Source organism: Oryctolagus cuniculus, chromosome 1 (genome assembly GCF_051225735.1).
Source record: "Oryctolagus cuniculus isolate XC-2025 breed Fujian yellow rabbit chromosome 1, ASM5122573v1, whole genome shotgun sequence".
NCBI lineage: Eukaryota > Metazoa > Chordata > Mammalia > Lagomorpha > Leporidae > Oryctolagus > Oryctolagus cuniculus.
This window is the reverse complement of record NC_142867.1, coordinates 50,289,760-50,306,870: the sequence shown is the minus strand read 5'-3', so window position 1 is coordinate 50,306,870 and position 17,111 is coordinate 50,289,760. Positions and strand designations below refer to the sequence as shown.

Here is a 17,111-nt window from a genome sequence, read left to right as displayed (position 1 = left end):
TTGGGGAGTAAACCAGCAGATGCAAGACCTGTCTCTCTCTCTCTCTCTCTCTCTCTCTCTCTCTCTCTCTCTCTCTGTGTGTGTGTGTCTCCTTCTCTCTTTCAAGCAAATAAATAAATATTTAGAAAAAAAAAAAAAACCTCAAGGAGTAGAGGGCAACTGGGAAAATGGAAGCTTGAGAAACTCAGAATTAGAAGGAGGGAGAGAGCCCTGTGGGCAGGAGAAATCGGAGAGGCAGCTGTCCAAGCAGCCAGCAGTCTAGCCGGAGACCCTGACCAAATGCCTCGGCTTCTCTGAGTTTCAGTTGCATCTTCATGCTCAGATTTGCTATTAAGAGCCAAATGAAATACTTGTAAAATTTTTCATAATGGCTTTTGCTGTGTAACATGTGGCATTTTGTAGTGGTTATTGAAGGAGACAGAATTTGAGTTGAGCCTGAAAGGAAAGATGGTGATTGACAAATATGGGGCAAGGACAGTTTAAACAGAGGACACAAATGGACTAACAATCCGAGGAGGTGCAAGAACTTGTTCCCATGTCTGATGTATCCGGAGAGCTAGGAACAAGGGGGCTAGAAGATCAAACCAAAAAAAAAAAAAAAAAAATAGCCAACAGCAGAGTATGGGGTGAATTGAGTTCAAAGAGAAAGGTTCATTCTGTCACTTTGTCAATTTTTAAAATGATTCTTGCATTTTACAATACACCCACTATGTGCCTGCACTGTGGGGTAAAGACGTGGATAGGAGCAGGAATCAACCGGAGTCAAGGCGATGCAAGTGAGGAGATGCTGCAATCAGACTGTCTGAGTGTACCTCACACTTCCTGTGTAGCAGAGGGATAATGAGAGAAGGCTTCCCCCAGGGGAGCTGTTTAGGCTGGGCTTTACAGGAGCAGGACGGCGCTAGAGCCGAGGGGGGAAGAGAGAGAGAGAGAGAGAGAGAGAGAGAGAGAGAGAGAGAGACTGAGACTTCCAGGAACAGAAGACAGTTCCAAACGCGGTCTGTGCAGAGAGCAGCCAGCAGTGGCCTGGGTCTGTGGGGGAAGCACGCTCGGACTGGAGGGCTGCTTGTGGCCCCAGTGCAACAGGAGGGCCCTGCGCCAGCCCCAGTGCAGCAGGAGAGCCCTGCGCCACGGCTCCTGGTGCGAGCTCTGCCTGGTGTCATGCACGCCGCGCCTTAATTTGTGATAGGCAGATCTCCGTAGGTGGAGGAGAGGAGAGGACAGGGACAGCTGGTCAGAGCAGGTGGCAGAGACAGAGCTTGTGGGTCCAATAGCTGAGAGGAGACTGCGAGGGGGTCCCTGCTGCCTGCCGAAGGTCAGCCCACACGGATCCTAAGGGCCCCCACACCAGGGCCACACTGGCTCCGCCAGCCTCTCTGGTCACTCCCCTTAGCGGGGGACTTACTGTCTCTCATTCCCACGCTCAGGAGCAGGGTCCCAGAACCCACTGGCCTCCTCACTGACCCACTCAATGTCCCCTCAGACTGGGGAAAACTGGAACCAGTACCAGGTGGCCAATGGGCTTGGGGGTGGGCGCTGAGCAGGCTCTGAAGAGGGTCATGCTGGTCTCGCCCGGCCACTCCGTCAGAGCCAGGCCCGGGGTGCAGGCAATACAGTCGACTGGGGGTTGAGAATTTGAAGCACAGGTGTGCTTTGTGGCACCACTGTTTAATCTCTGTATCACGTCCTATCTCTGGGCCCTTGACCTCCCCCTCCCATTGTGTGGTACTGACTGGGAGGCATCAGATCACAGTCCCTAGGGTCTCAGAGAGTGGAGACTTGCTGCTCAGGGTTGCGCACCTGCGGCCTTCCTGGGTCTCCGACGCTGCTAATCCTGGGGCCACACTTTGAGCAAAGCTCAGAGGGGAAGAGTCAGTACCTGGGCCATGTGCTTGCCAGAGAGGAAGGAGGGAACAGCAAGTGCACAGCCCTTGCAGTGAGCCTCACGGGAGCACTGCCTGCCCCCCGCCCCACCGCCCTTTTCCTCTGTGATGGAGACCAGGGTTGGGTCTTCCAGTACCCCTTGTCTCTGAGCAGAGTGAGGGTGACCCTAGGGTTTCTGGGAACTCACGGAAAAGGTAAGGCAAACCCATACAGCTCCTCTTTTCTGCTCTGCCCTCTTCACGCCCCTGCCAGGATGCTGGGGAGGAAGGCGGAGCAGCAGCTCTGGCCTCAGGCACTGGGCACTGGGGCAGCAGGGTGTGGCTGTCCCTAAGCAGAGATTCCCTCAGGGTCTTCACCCCTGCCCCACCAACTTGCAGGGCTCAGCCAGGATGAACAGAGACGCGTCAGCTGCACGCGTTCTCCAAGTGAAGCCACCAACCCCAGGACCCCTCTCTCTCCAGGCCCCTACCTGGGCCAGTGGTACTCAACTTGCCATAGCCAATACATTCACTGCACAAGCAAGGGTTGAGCAAACACTGTGACAGCGTGGTGGACGCCGCCAGAGCCGTGCCTCCGAAGCGCCACGGGCTGCCCAAAGGAGAACTCGAGACTGGGTGCGGGGAAGACCTCGGGCGATGGCGGCACGGGGGTGCCCTCTGAAAGAGAGGAGGCAATTTCCCAAGCAGAGAAGAGGGCAGGGTTGTTCCAGGCAGAGAGAGAAGTAAAAGCCCCAGGTTGGTGGACAGGCCAGGGAGTAGGGAAGCAGTAAGTGGCTGAAGAGGTTCAAGGGCACGGTGTTGGAAGATGAGGCCACAGAAATCCAGACTCCAGGAGCGGGTGGGCGGGTCCAAGAGGTTTCAGAAGACGGTAGCCCCTGAAGGGCGATCGCACAGGCTTGGGCGACCAGCTCCGGGTGAAGGCTGAGGCATGTCCGGCCCCTGGCTCCTGTGAGGCCCCAGCCCAGGCTCCCTGCTGACTCACGCGTTCTCCAGGGAGGGAAGCAGGCTCTGCCGGCCCGCGGGCTCGGGCTCTGGCTCCGCTGCAGGGCGGTTGAGCCTGCCCTTCCTTCTCACTCTTGCACTGCTGCGGGACATCGCCCTTAGGACTCCGTTCTACAGAGGCGGCTCTGGCTCAGAAGAGTCAGCCAGCAAGTGGCAGGGCCACTCCAAGACCCCGAAGGCCATGGTCTTTACAAAGTTTCATACTTAGCAACACTTTCAACCCCACAGGGCCGGAGGGAGGGTTCTGGAAGACAGGTTTGCACAACTCACAGCAGCCCCTGTCAAACTTACCATTTGACTGGGATAGAGAAAGTTCCATAAATCTGGACTTTTCTCTTGTAAGGCATTTTTCATAGGAATTTTTTTTTTTAAGTTGCTTCTCTCTTTTTCTCTCCCTTTCAGTCTGCAGTTTGGTTACAATCACTGGAATGCACACACTGGCTTGGCTGGTTTGACAAGTCTTCCTAGGGGCCCTGCTCACCCCCCACCTCCACCCCTCAGACGTGGAGCACAGTGAGACCCCCTTTGGAACGGAAGCTGGATATCACTGGGAGCTGAGTTTCACGCTGGCCCCGGCGGCGTTGGAGATGGGTGCTTCCTTCTCTGCGGCGGAAGTGGCTGGGAATCAGCCGCCCCAGCGGAGAGAGGGGGCCGTCTCCTAAGCGCGGCTTCCCCCACTCTTGGTGCTAGGCCGGCGGCAGCAGTTGGTGTCCGGTGAGAGGCCAGCCCTTGAGACTGGTTCCTGTGAATCTCAGCCCAAGATGCTCTGAGGTTTTCTAGACGGCTTCAAGGAAATAGGCAGTAGCATTCTCTCTCATCTTCTCTTGACAAGAATCCACCTTGGATCCCGTTTCTCCCGTCTAAATCCACAAGCATTTCCTGCCGCACCAGTGTGGCTCTGCAGGGAAGAAGGCAGGCCAGTCTCGCCAGGCTAAGGGGCTCCAAGACTTTGCAGAGGCCTCGCTCTGGGCCAGGCAGAAGCCGGGGCGGGCAGCAGGAGAGCAGCGACTGGGGGACACGCACAGGGCTTGCTGAGCTCAACGGCAGGACGGCAGCGGCAGGGCACAGACAAGGCCGAACACGGAAGTCATAAAACAAAATTTATCTTTAATTTGTAAGTGTCAACAGCAGTACAAAAGATGGAGTGATGACAACTAGATTAGGGTAGAGAGGACAGTCTTGAGGTAAATGAGCATAAATAGGCAGTTCTTATAGACACTCCCCCGTGGGGCCCACGCCCCATCATGGCATACACATTATCACCCAAGGATGGCAGGCTCAACATTTCAGGAAAGCACCTTGTGCAAAAAGGAAAAAAAAAAAAGTAGCTAAGGTGCCAACATCCACCAGGTCAAGACAGTGTGTCTTTCAATTTTTGTCTTTTCCTTTAATTATGAGGCAGAGGAGGGGAGACTGAAAAGTACCACTGAGAGATGATCCAATGTTGGGTTTTATCTCACGTCAATACTGCACAACGAAATCCAAGAATTTGTGTATGTCACAAAGCTAAGAACAACGATTCATTCCTTTAAATTTGCTTTTTTTTTTCCATTTCTTGAATCCTTAGCAAACTTTTTTTTTTTCATTATCAAGAGGAGAGTGAGAAAGATATGATGGCAACCCTTAAGGTCATTTAAAAACTTTACACTGGACTGTACAAGATTTTTTTTTGATAAACTATTTACATTTTCAGACTTTCAAACATATTCAAAGCAGCAATAGACACTAGTTTTTATGGTTTTTTTTTTCTAAATTGCCCAAATAGTTACCAGCCATGGGCCAAGTAGGTACCTGCGTTATACATAGAATTTCTACAAAGAAAATCTGCAATTAAAATTTGCTCGAGGGTGTATTAAATGCCCTTAGCTTCTCAAGGCTCACACCCACAGAGTTGCTATAGGAACCAAAGCACAGTACCTGGGCAACAGTCGCAGTTGTCCCGACAGCCCTACTCAAACTTTACACTTTGAAACAGCAGCCAGCATGTCTGTCCAGCATGTCAGTGAATTGTGCTGATTAAATTAACATAGAATACAATCTCACAATATACATCACAAACAAATTACAATGTCGGGAAATAAAAGAGTTACAGTAAGATAAGTTATGTAGTAACAGCTTATAAGCTTGTCTAAGGTAATAAAAATTTTACATGGCAAATACAATAATGAATGAACATAAATGCTAAGCATTCTAATTTGCTACCAGTGGAAAAGGGTACAATAAAGACTGCACTTCCAAGAAAGCAAAAACACATATGACAAAGGAAGACACACGGAGAATGCACACGAGCAGACCTGCAATGTGCAGCATACAGAACAGTTACATATTTGCACATTCCCCATACTCCAAGACCACCAGCACGGAGGCCTCGCTTTCTGCTTGTGGTTCTTCAGGAATGAGAAACTACTTGAGCAAGCAATGTCACTGAGTTGCCTTCAACCTTTCAGACTGCCACGGACACGATGGGAAGAGCATCAGCGCTAAAGCCTTACCTTCCTGTCCCTACCCCACCCCCCCCACCTCTGCCCCGAGGGGACCAGGCATTCCAAGTACTTGTTCGTGAGCTTTTGGAAAGCAATCTGTCCCCCACCCCAAAGACAAGACAGGATGGGGATGAATAGCAAATGAGTTTGCATATCAACATTTTCAATGATACTCGCCCAGGGGCACGCTCAATTGGATATGGCATCAGAAACACAACATTGTCGGCAGGAATAACAGACACAAGCTGTTTATTAAGGAAGCACACATGTCAGAGGGCAGATGACCTAAGGAAATGATGCAAGTGCTTTTGTCAAAGGACAAATGAGGTCATACATTATTATTATTATTACTATTACACTTTGAGAGGTGAGCCGAAGTGCCAACTCGATCCTCAGACCAGCGTGTACAAAATCAGGCAAGCCTCCAGCAACCATGTTTGCCATTTTCTCACTAAAAGGAAGACCCAGGAATAATCTCAATACATTCCTCTCACTGCATGTCTATGCAGTTGTTGGCACTTGGTGCAGGACTCCTCATCCGGTTTTAAATCTGCTAAGTGATTCTTTTTCCGTTCCCTAATGAGTTGGTAGAGGTGGACTCTTTGCAAAGTGAGCTGGCTGAGGCAGGTGCCCAGGCTGCCTTTCTCCTGAGGGGAGATGGGCTTCCTGCAGTCCCTGCATGCAGGCTGTGCCTGTGCTCCTGGCCCCGGGGCGGGCGTGCACGGAAGCAGCAGCCTGGCTTCAGGAGCGAAAGCAAGCAGCCTTGCACTTGTCTGATCACTCCTTGTTCAAACACCCCAGGCTCCCGGGGGGCTGATGTTCAGGGGAGGCCAGCATTGGGCCAGCTCAATAGCACGCTGAGCCCACACCTGAATTTAGAACTTGGCCGGCGAGTCGGGACGTTGGCAAATCAAATCCGGCCTGAGGACCAGACTGCAGAGTATCAGATCCCAAACGAAGCAGACTGATGTGTGCTCCTGGAAGGCCAAGTGGGTGCGTGTGCAAAGAACAAAGTTGCTGCACACTTGCCAAGGGGACACTCACAGTGCCGGCCCACTGCCTGCGGCTGCATGGAGGACTTTTCTCTCTCGCCCTTCCTTCCTTCCCTCCTCCCCTCCTTCTTTCTTGCCTTTCTATCCCATATGGCCCACCCTTTTAGGACACGATTGTCTGCCAGTGTCCCTAAACTAAGTGACAAGAAAAACCCTGATCCTGTGAGTTCTGTAACAAAGTGGACACAGTCTGGACATTGGATTTAAAAGTACCACGATATAGGGAGCACTGGAAAAAGGTTGCGTAGTTGTTGTTTTTTTTTTAATCTACCTGGCGGGGTGGGACTTGTATTCATGGCCCATCTCAAGAGGCAGATTTTTGCCTTGACGACGACATTCATGCTTATTGCTATTAAAGGGTCACAGAATTATTGTAGAAGATTTATGTGGATTCACAAAGCACATCGACTCTCTCCTAGCTGTGCTGGGAATTTCTGGTGTTCAATTCATCAACTGTGTACGTATAAAAAGGGAAAAGTCTGAATCTGTGGACAGTGGGTTCTAAACTGCAGGAGAACCCCAGGGAAGCGGTCTGTTGTCCCAGCTACAGGCTGAACAGCTCTCTCGCTGTGGCTGATAATTCGCTATTGCTGTGAAGTACACCGACCCATCAGCTGTAGTTTGGACCAACATATATGGACAGAGAACAAAAAGGAAATACATAACTTACAACTCACTAAGTATTCATGAGCCAAAAATAAATTCTATTTCTATGTTATATTTACACCATTAGAAAAATCTAAAATGAGATGGTAAAGTCATAAAAACTTTGTTTAAGCCCCACCGAAAACAAAATGAAGTGATCCCTATGATTGTCATTCTTGATTTCCATGGATATTTAGAGCCAAACTTGGCTAATAAATAGAATAAACTGCTTATGCACAAAATTTAGATCCAAATACAGCATCACTGTGTAATCCAATGGAAGAGACTTTTACGGTCAGATCATTCCTGAATCACCGTTCATGTTTAACAACATGGCTAGAAGTAACTGCACCCCAGTACCGAGGCAGAGCTGGAGCTAAAACAAAGTGTTCATACACACATGTATTTTGCATAAATAAATGAAATAACAAGACATAAAAATGACTCAAATCCGGCAACTGTGAGGCAAGCCCACACGAGTCGAAACAGATGACTTTTGTTCATGTAGTTTTCGTACAACAGTTTCACATTAGTCAGAAGTGATAAAAAATACCATTTATATCCAGTGCTTATAACACTTACGAAACATCTGTGAGTGTGTGTGTTTTTTGTTTGTTTTTTTTTTTTTCTTACTACAAGCAAAATCAAGTTTCATTCCTAAAGAACAGTCCTTTGTTCTCCACCAGCCCAGAATATTATTTTGGCATGGTCATAAAAACAAACAAAATTAACCTACTATGCTAAATGTTCGCCTTTGTGCAAAATTAATTACATACAATACAATGTTAGCCATACAGCACTCTACCTATGCTACAAAATAAAAAAAAAAAAAAAAAGGAGAGAGAGCACAAGCCAAAGAGGAGAAAAAACATGAGAATGAATTTGAGGAGGAGAGGTATATAATCAAAGAAATCAGTAAGACAATAATAAATACGAATTTTTTTAGAAAAATGACCTCCTCCTCATTTGAAATAAATGTACAAAACCAAAGTTCCAATCCCCAGTCAACATTAAGAACAAAACATTCCTATCAGTACCTTGAACAGCTTATAGAGAGCTCTCCCAGCTAATGACATAGCTGGTACTATCTTGGCTAGACCTATTTATTGCTATTAGGTATGGCCTTGAGCACTCTTTAAATAAATATGAAGTATACTATTTTCTTCCAAGTGACAAAATGGCTCAAGAAATCTGATGGGGCCATTCCTATGTCCTGGTGATGAGAGTCTGGGTTGTCCCATGGGTGCACTGTCCCACTCTCTGACACTCCTCCACTGAAGCGCTGCGGGCGAGGGCCCCCACGGCAACCAGCCCAGGTTTCAGGAAGGTCAAAATGGCATAGCAGAGCTCCCTGAAGTTAAAGAGGGAACGAAACCTCCCTGCGTCCCAGCCCAGTGGCACATCTCCAGAGGAATCCTTGAGTGACAAGTGTGGTTCATGTTGTTCACACGTGAGCACACCCCATATGCAGCCACAGATACAGGGAGCCAGCCAGAGGAGTGCCTGCTGTCCCGCGAGCTGTCTGTTCCCCGGAGTTAACAATAGGAACATCCCGTATAGGGAATGTATTTCTCCTGCTTCTCCTGCCCTATGATTTTCTTTCATTCCCTGGTTGTATCCTGACTAACTGCCTCTATTTTTGCTTTGAGGTGGTCATGCGTCTTCTTGCATGCTGGGGATTTTCCTAAGGACTTCCTGGATGTGCCAGCCCAAGGCAACTCAATGGAAAGGTGCCAGCCCATGACAGCTTCACTGTAGACGTCTACGTGGCCCACAAGCCTTGGGCTTCAATTTGGCTGCAGGAGGCCTGCCTGGCGGTCACCACGGTTGACCCTTGCTGCTGAGCAAAATGCAGGGGAAATGCTGCGGATGCAGATGCTACCACTTGATCTTGAACTGAGTTAGGGGAAAATTCCGGCAAAGGATTCAGTCACAGGGAACCCCAGGGACATCCACATGCACAGCCCTGCAGCCAGATAGACACTCGTTTTTCAGAACAATAATGTGGGCATCTAATAGTATCTTGTTTCAGAAATGCTTCCAGATACTCTGGGGACATAAAATCACTATGTACATCTTTCGTATCTAGCAAGAGAAGGAGGCGAAAAGGGCTGAAAAGTTCTTTGGGGAAGGAGGGTGAAAAACAAGAATTATTAAATTAATGCCACCAACAATTTTTTTTAATAAATAGTAAGTGGACCCTTGACATTCTGGAATGAATAAATTATTTAAGAGAGAAAATGTGTTAAGACTGAATGTCAGGGTTAAAGGCAAAGGGATAATGGATGTAGTGAGCGGCGGTCTCAGGCAGAGGAGACCATTGTGCCGGTATCTGGTGTGGCGATCACTCTGGTGTGTGTCTGTCAGACCACGTCACGCCCTCATGGCACGTCAAGAGGCAAACACAATTGGGTGCATGCACTGTGGCAACCTTGTTCATCCCTTACAATATCGTGTCTCCAGATTCCTGAGTACTTCACCATTTTCTGGAAAAAAAAATGTGTGGTTTGCTATTTTACTTTCAGATGCCAAAGATTGTCTAAGACTTTGCAGTGTCTCATTTAAGACTTTCAAAATATTAAGATTCAAAAGTTAGGAAAAAGTTTGGCACATTCAAAGTTGAACTCTACACATGGAAAAATGGAATTCCGAGGCCTTTTGAATATACTCTACATGCAGCTGCACACGCTGTGGACTTGTCCTGTTTCACAATATGAAATCCTCAGTTGTTTGCTAAAATAACTCAGAATAAAAACACATTCACAACCTGTAGGCCGGCACAGCATACCTGAGTGAGAATGTTTAACCCCATCTAAAACAGTAACTTAAACCTTTATCAACATCCAAAAGAAAAAAAAAAAGTAAGACAAAAATATAAGACTTGTAAGACAGCTATGGGTTGAGATAAGTTTTCAAGTCCTGGTGTCTCATATTTAATATGTCTTCACCTAAATTAAAAAAACAACAACAACAACAATAACAATAACGACAAAAAACTCAAGTTCATGAAAAATCAGGGAAAACTTAATCTGTCTCACACTTTAGGAAACAATTAAGACCATTCTGCTGATGTAATTGTGGAGCCACAAATGCATGCGGGCTCTTTAAGAACTTTTTGTTGGGGGAGGGGGGTGAAATGTCAGAGTATTTTAATTCAGCAAACAGACACTCCTCAGTTGGCACTGACAGCCTCCGGGGCTTCATTTTCACTGCTATAGTCTGATTTGGGGTCATCTTCATAGTCGTCATACATCTCCATTTCATCCTCTCCGTTAATCATCTCGTTTCCAGCTAGGCTTCCGCCGTCTGTCTTCATACCATAAGTGCTCTGGATGACCGGGAGGCTGGGCTCTGGGCTGGCGGAGGTGCTAGAGCAGTCAGATGTCATCTGAGGTGACGGGGTGGTAGTTGCCATAGTAATAGCACCAGGATACACAACACCTGTTCCTGTGGTGATGGGAATCTGAGGCTGCTGCCTGTAACGGATAAAAAGGGGGTGGGGTGGAATGTCCAGAGATAAGTTCTTCTGCATAACATTGGAATTCACTCCCCATACTTTCCAAAGGGGTACCCTGTTTCACGTTCTAAGTCAAGGACAAAAGGTAGAAGAGGTGTTCCCAGGAGGACTCCTGCCACTCTCCCTCACATTGTGCAGGTTAAACAACACAATGGAGCAATTTATTGAAGGTTTTGCAACATAAAGCTATGGTTCTTTTAAAATGGCAAATATGGCAAGGCTTAGATAACACCTGGCAATAGGAACAAGTACTTTGGTTAATTCCACAAAGTTAGGTGTGAGATCACATTTTACAATCTCCCAGAACACTTAAAAAAAAAAAAAAAAAAAAAGACAGGGCTGGCACTGTGCACTGTGGCAGAGCTGGTAAAGCCGCCACCTGTAGTGCCGGCATCCCATATGGGTGATGGTTCAAGTCCTGGTTGCTCCACTTTCAATCTGGCTCTTTGCTATGGCCTGGGAAAGCAACAGAAGATGGCCCAAGTCCTTGGGCCCCTGCACCCATGCGGGAGACCTGGAAGAAGCTCCTGACTCCTGGCTTCGGATCAGCCAGCTCTGGCCATTGCAGCCATCTAGGGAGTGAACCAGCAAATGGAAGACCTCTCTCTCTGCCTCTGCCTCTCTGTAACTCTACCTTTCAAATAAATAAATACACCTTTAAAAAAAAAGACTAGTGGCATGAGACATACTAAAATGACACTGTTAAGCAGGTTTCCTTCACCTTCATCTTGGTTTCAGAAGTGTACAGAGAAAAGATCATAAGGGTCTTAGTATGTCCCAAAGAATCCAATTCAGCAAAGCATTTACTTGTTACTCATGCAGATATCTACTCCTTGTTATGTCTGAACCTGAAGGGAAGGACTTCTATCCAAATCATCTTGGATATCATTACCCCTGAGGCCTGGGGCTAGAGCTAGCATTGGAGGAGGCTGGAGCAAAGAGCAGTGAGAGCTCTCCAACAGTATCGAATAACAGACCCCAGCCACAATGCCCCATCCCAGACCTCAGCGAGGGCCATGGTCTGGGCACACTAGGACCATTCTTCACAATGGGACCCTGGTGCAAACAAACTGACCAGATCCTTGGGTGAAGGTCAGTCTCTCCCTTTGCAGGAAGACATGGCTGCTCTCACAGTTTCACTTGAGCATCCTGATACGTAAGCATCAAAGCTCTACCTAGCTCAGAGACTGTGATGGAAACAGGATTTTCATGGATGCAATATTCACCAAGTGTTTCTCAATCTTTGTGGTCAGTAAATTACAGCTGAAATTCATTTAAAATGTCATGTTCACTACTCTCTCTGAGCCACAGTTCCCATATATTTATAAAAGTTGGGGTCAAGAAAGTTTGGAAGGTCCTTGTGCTTTCTTTACTCATGCCTTTGGGTCAGTCACCACTTGGAACATTCGTATTGACCCTACACATTATCACTGACACTTTCTAATCACTTCACTTCACTATACCAGCAAAATATCCTGTACCTATGTGGAAGAGGCTGTGTTAGTAGATGTGTTAAGAAGGAGCGAGCCCCACAGGGTGGGAGGGATGGCGGAAGGGAGAATGATGGAGACACCCTGTGAGCTGTCTGATCACGCTGTCTTTTCTTTCAATCACCATGAGCACAGCGACTCTAGCTTTTCACTAACATGACATACAAAGTATTTTCCTGTTTATTTCCTCATTCAACTGACATGGCGACCCCATGAGTTAACAGGGCCCATTTTTTCGATGCAGGAAATAAGGCCGTGCTTTAAGCCCTACATTCAATAACAAGCAAAGCCAAAATTTTGAACCTGGGTCCTCACCTGATTAAATTCTACCACTCTCTCCTTTACAGACATCAATGCCCAGGCATAGTTGGCTCGCCACATCAGGACAGCTCCTGACTCCTGTGGAGTATGTCAGGAGCCAGTTCATTTAAGCACCTCGATAGTAATCCAATTTCTAGGATTTTTGTGGGGAGTTTTTTTTTTTTTTAACTGTCTGAAGGAAGCAGATGATAGAGGATTCCAAATTTATGTATAGAAAAGTCCTATACTGGTTTCCCTCACATTGAATCAAATTCAATAAACAGTATACTTCTTGCTTTCTAAATTTTGGGCAAATTAACACAAATTAAATTTCATGCTCACCTGCCCAAGGCAAGTAAGTGTCTCATTAATGTTTTTATTGAATTTAGATAATTACAATACAAATATTTTTGCCTCTGGGCCAACACTGTGGCATAATGGGTAAAGACATTGCCTGTGACACTGGCATCCCATATGGGCACCAGTTCGAGTCCTGGATGCTCCACTTTTGATCCAGCTCCCTGCTAATGCACTTGGGAAAGCAGCAGAAGATGGCTCAAGTGCTTGGGCCCCTGGCACCTTTGTGGGAGACCAGGAAGAAGCTCCTGGCTCCTGGCTTTGGTCTGGCCCAGCCCTGGCCTTTGTGGTTATTTTGGGAGTCAACCAGTGGATGAAAGATATCTCTCTCTCTCTGTCTCTCTCCCTTCCACCTCTCCCACTCTCTCTCTAACTCTGCCTTTCAAATAGCTGAATCTAAAAACATATATACATTTTTGTCTCAATCATATTATGAAAATTTTTACTGTAATATTAACCCATTTTGGAGATTACCCAACTCAGCAAGGTAATATAAATTCTGCCTGCCAACCCAAACTATCAAATGGCACATCTTCTTTTCACAAAGGCATGTTCCTTTCCCACAAAGAACAGATTGGAATTTTTGCAGTATTTCTATCAAAATACCCATATTGATAGGTCTATTAAATAAACATAAACTGAATCCCTAATATGTGCTAGGACTATACACTGATGTTTTCATGTTATCTTCTTTAATCCCCCAAATATGCCTAAAGGTCAGTATCACCTCTTTCACAGAGAAGTGACCAATTAAGGTTCAGAGAGTTTAAGTTGTTTGACCAGACAAGTACGGCTGCCGGGAGTTAAAACTCATTCTCTACTGGATATTGAAACTAGGCTGAGAAAGGCAAGCTCAGACTATCAGAAAAATACTTAGCATTTTGAGTTAGAATCAAACTCTCCTAAACTGGGCTTTTTGTACTTAACAGTATTTGGGCATTACGTTGGTAATAAAATGTTAAAATTAAACAATCAAACACTTGTATATGACACTAACATGCATATCCTAGGTGGTGCAGAGACGTGACTGTTTTAAGTCCCCAGTTAGTGCTGAAGTCAAAAATGGTGTTGGTCAGAACCCAAAGATTACTCCCCACTGCAAGGAAAGGAAGGTGACCGGCTCTGCTACCGGTTCCACGTTTGCACATAGCTGACTGTTGCCCCAGGAAGGTCTTCTAGGAAGATTAGGGGGTGTGGGGAGCAATCCGGACTGGACTGAGTTACTGGAATTAAGACTTATTCTATGCATCTGCTCTCCCACAATATGGCGCTGGGAGAGAAGTAAACAGCTTCCGCACAGCTGCCTCCAGTTCAACCAATAAACTGTAGGACTTGCTCCTGATTGGAGAGCAGCGTACTCGGCGTGTGGGCAGCCGAGTTGGGATTGGCGGAGGAGGACTATAAAGGAGGAGAGAGACGGCATGCACCAGGAACATCTAAGGGGAACATCTAGCTGAAGGAACACCTGTGCAGCCCCCGAGAAGAGCCGGCCGGCGGTGTGCCGCTCCCCTGCGGAAGTGGGGAATGTGGCCAGGGGGAACTGCCCTTCCACGGAGGTGGAAGGGATAGTAGCCAACCCGGGAAGAACCAGCAGCAAACCCGGGGAGGGCCGAGCAGACAAAAGAGCAGCGCAGGGTCCTGTGTCGTTCCTCCACGAAGAGGGGGAGCGACAAGGGGGCATACCACAAGAGCTTCATTATGTGCCCAGTTCTCAGAGAGACTGGGGCTTAAATCCCAGCTCCACCAGTTCCTGGCTGTGTGACTTGCACAGGAACTATTACCACTGACGCTCCTTCTCCGCATCTAAGAACTAGACTATTACAATGAGCACACAGACTCGACAGCATCATCAAGGAGATTAGGAAAGAACACTGACGAGGAGGAGGCAGTCAAATACTACTGTGTGTGTGACCCTCAAGGAGAGCAGGCCTGCTCTGGGTCTGCTGGGACACCGAGGAGGCCACAAGGTAATGGACTGGACTGTCCAGGAGTGCAGGCCCACAGGAGCCATTTGGAGTCAGCCGCAACCACGGACTGTAAAGCAATACTCTGGCTCACAGGCTGCCAGGAGAGGGCTTCCTCCAATTCTCTGCCTAATCTGTTGGGCTACACAGGTGAACCGGGCAGGAGAAAACACACTAGCCTGCTTACTAGTCTACACACTTATGAACATGAACTTCAGATCAGCCTATGGTGCCACTCATTCTTCATACAGAACATGTTCCTGGCTCATCCTTTCTTCTGCTCTCCCAACAACGACCTCACACTTCCTCAGCTCCCCCGCATTGTCCAGCTTCTTCTCCCCCATTCCCACTCAGCTCTGAGGATCTGACTTTCCACTGCATGAAGAAATCAGAGGCAATCAGGAGAAACTTTTCACAAGATTCCACAGTCACACTGACTAACCTACCTCTATATGTGCCTCTCTCTGCCTTCCTGTATTTTGAGTCAGCTCATAATCCAATAAAAGGACAAACCCTCTGCTTGTACACTCAAACTACCTGTGCTCACTTACTAAGAGTAACTTTCCCACAGCTGTTTCTCCCATTGTATCATCAATTTTCACTCTCTCCTGCATCATTCCCACCAAACATGTCATAATCACTCCTACTTTAAAAAAAAAAATTCTCTCTTGACTCAGATTTTCTTCCAGACATGGCTCCATTTCTCTTACTTCCTCTAAAGCAAAACTCTTTGAAAGGTTGTCTCCATTTCTTCTACTGAATTTTTTCTTAAATCCATTTCAATCTTTCCAACACTATACTGAAGCAGAGCTTATGAGCAGATCACCATGGTGTTAAACACAAAAGTTAGTTCTTGTTCCTCAACTTACTTGATATATGACATAAACAGCATTTGATGCAGTTAAGCACTCTGCTCCTTGCTAAAGCATCTTATCTGCTTGTCTTCTCAGATATCCACTCTTCTAGTCTACCTCTCTTTTTTAATAAAAAGATTATTTATTTATTTAAAACTGAGAGTTGCAGAGAGGGAGGGAGAGAGGGAAGAGAGAGATCTAACATTTCCTGGTTCACTCCCCAGATGGCTGCAACAGCCAGGACTGAGCCAGGCCAAAATGAGGAGCCCAGAGCTTCTTCCAGGTCTCACACATGGGTGGCAGGGGCCCAAACACTTGGACCATACTCTGCTGCTTTTTTCAGGCCATTATCAGGGAGCTGGATTGGAAGTGGGGCATCCAGGACAAGAACCGGTGACAAGAGCCCATTTGGGATGCCAGCGTCACTGGCAGTGGCTTTACCTGCTACGCCACATTGCTGGCCCCATCTTATTCTCATCTCATTAGCTGCTCCTTCTGAGTCCCCTTGCTGCTTCCTTCTCAGCTGCCTGACATCTAAACTCTAAAGTGCCCAATGAATCAGTCCTTTAACTCTTCTCTTTCTAAATTTATCTCCTTGGTACTTTTGTCCAATTCTGTGGTTTTAAATAATATCAACGCACCAAAAACTCTCCATTTTATTTCTCCAGTAAGCACTTCACTCCTAAATTCCAGACTCAAATATACAACTACTTATTTTATTTGGATGTCTAAATACCACCTCAAACTTACAGGTGTAAAAGTCCATTTCTGATCAATCTTCCACACACCTAATGACTGCTTCATCTCTCCAATTGCTCAGGACAATTCTTAGGAACTGCATTTCTTTCAAATTGTATATTCAATCCATCAGCAAATCCTATTGGTTGTCTTCCAGGAGCATATTTAGAATCCATCCACTTCTTATGACCTCCACCCCTACAAATGTTGTTAAGCCACCATCAACTCTAACATGGCTAATGGGAACGGCCTAGCCTCCTTGCTGTGGGCCATTACCCTGCATTTACACTTCTCGACATAGTAGACAGAATGATCCTTTCTAAACCTAAATCATATCACAGCACTCTTCTGCTTAGCATCCTTCAATGCTTTTCCATCTCATTGAGTAACAAATTCAAAGTCACCATTTCCTTTTACAGTGTGTCTCCCTGACCCCTCTCTGACATATATTATGACTTCCACCTACTCACTGACTGTACTTCTGTCATCTGGTCTTCTGATTTCTTCTCTAACAAGCCAAAGACAATCTTGCCTCAAGACCTTTGAAGTTCCTGTTCTCTCTGCCTGCTTCTCCCAGATATCTGCACAGTTTGCTCTCTCACTTATTAAGGACTTTGCTCAAACATTCACGGTACAGTTTTCCATAGCTACTCTATTTAAAATAGTATCCTATCCTTTGAAACTCCCTACCCCTTTCTTTTACTTTGTTTTAAGGGACTCAGCACTCTTTCAGATACATTGACTCATGCACTGATTGATCATCTGACTTCTGCCTGTAGAAAGCAAGCCTCAAGAGGACATGACTTCACTGCCATGGCTCTAGAGC

General features: G+C 46.7%; 1 protein-coding gene across 50 annotated transcripts in view; it reads right to left on the bottom strand.

Moving 5' to 3' along the window:
- Positions 1 to 3,972: 3,972 nt before the first annotated feature.
- SOX6 (SRY-box transcription factor 6) overlaps positions 3,973 to 17,111 on the bottom strand; it is a 647,472-nt gene continuing 634,333 nt past the window's right edge. For all 50 annotated transcript variants that reach the window (XM_051833972.3, XM_089328236.1, XM_070073077.2 and 47 more), the window contains one exon: positions 3,973 to 10,541. In XM_051833972.3, the coding sequence (XP_051689932.1) occupies positions 10,238 to 10,541 (304 nt within the window). In that variant the 3' untranslated portion in view covers positions 3,973 to 10,237. The remainder of the gene's footprint in view (positions 10,542 to 17,111) is intronic.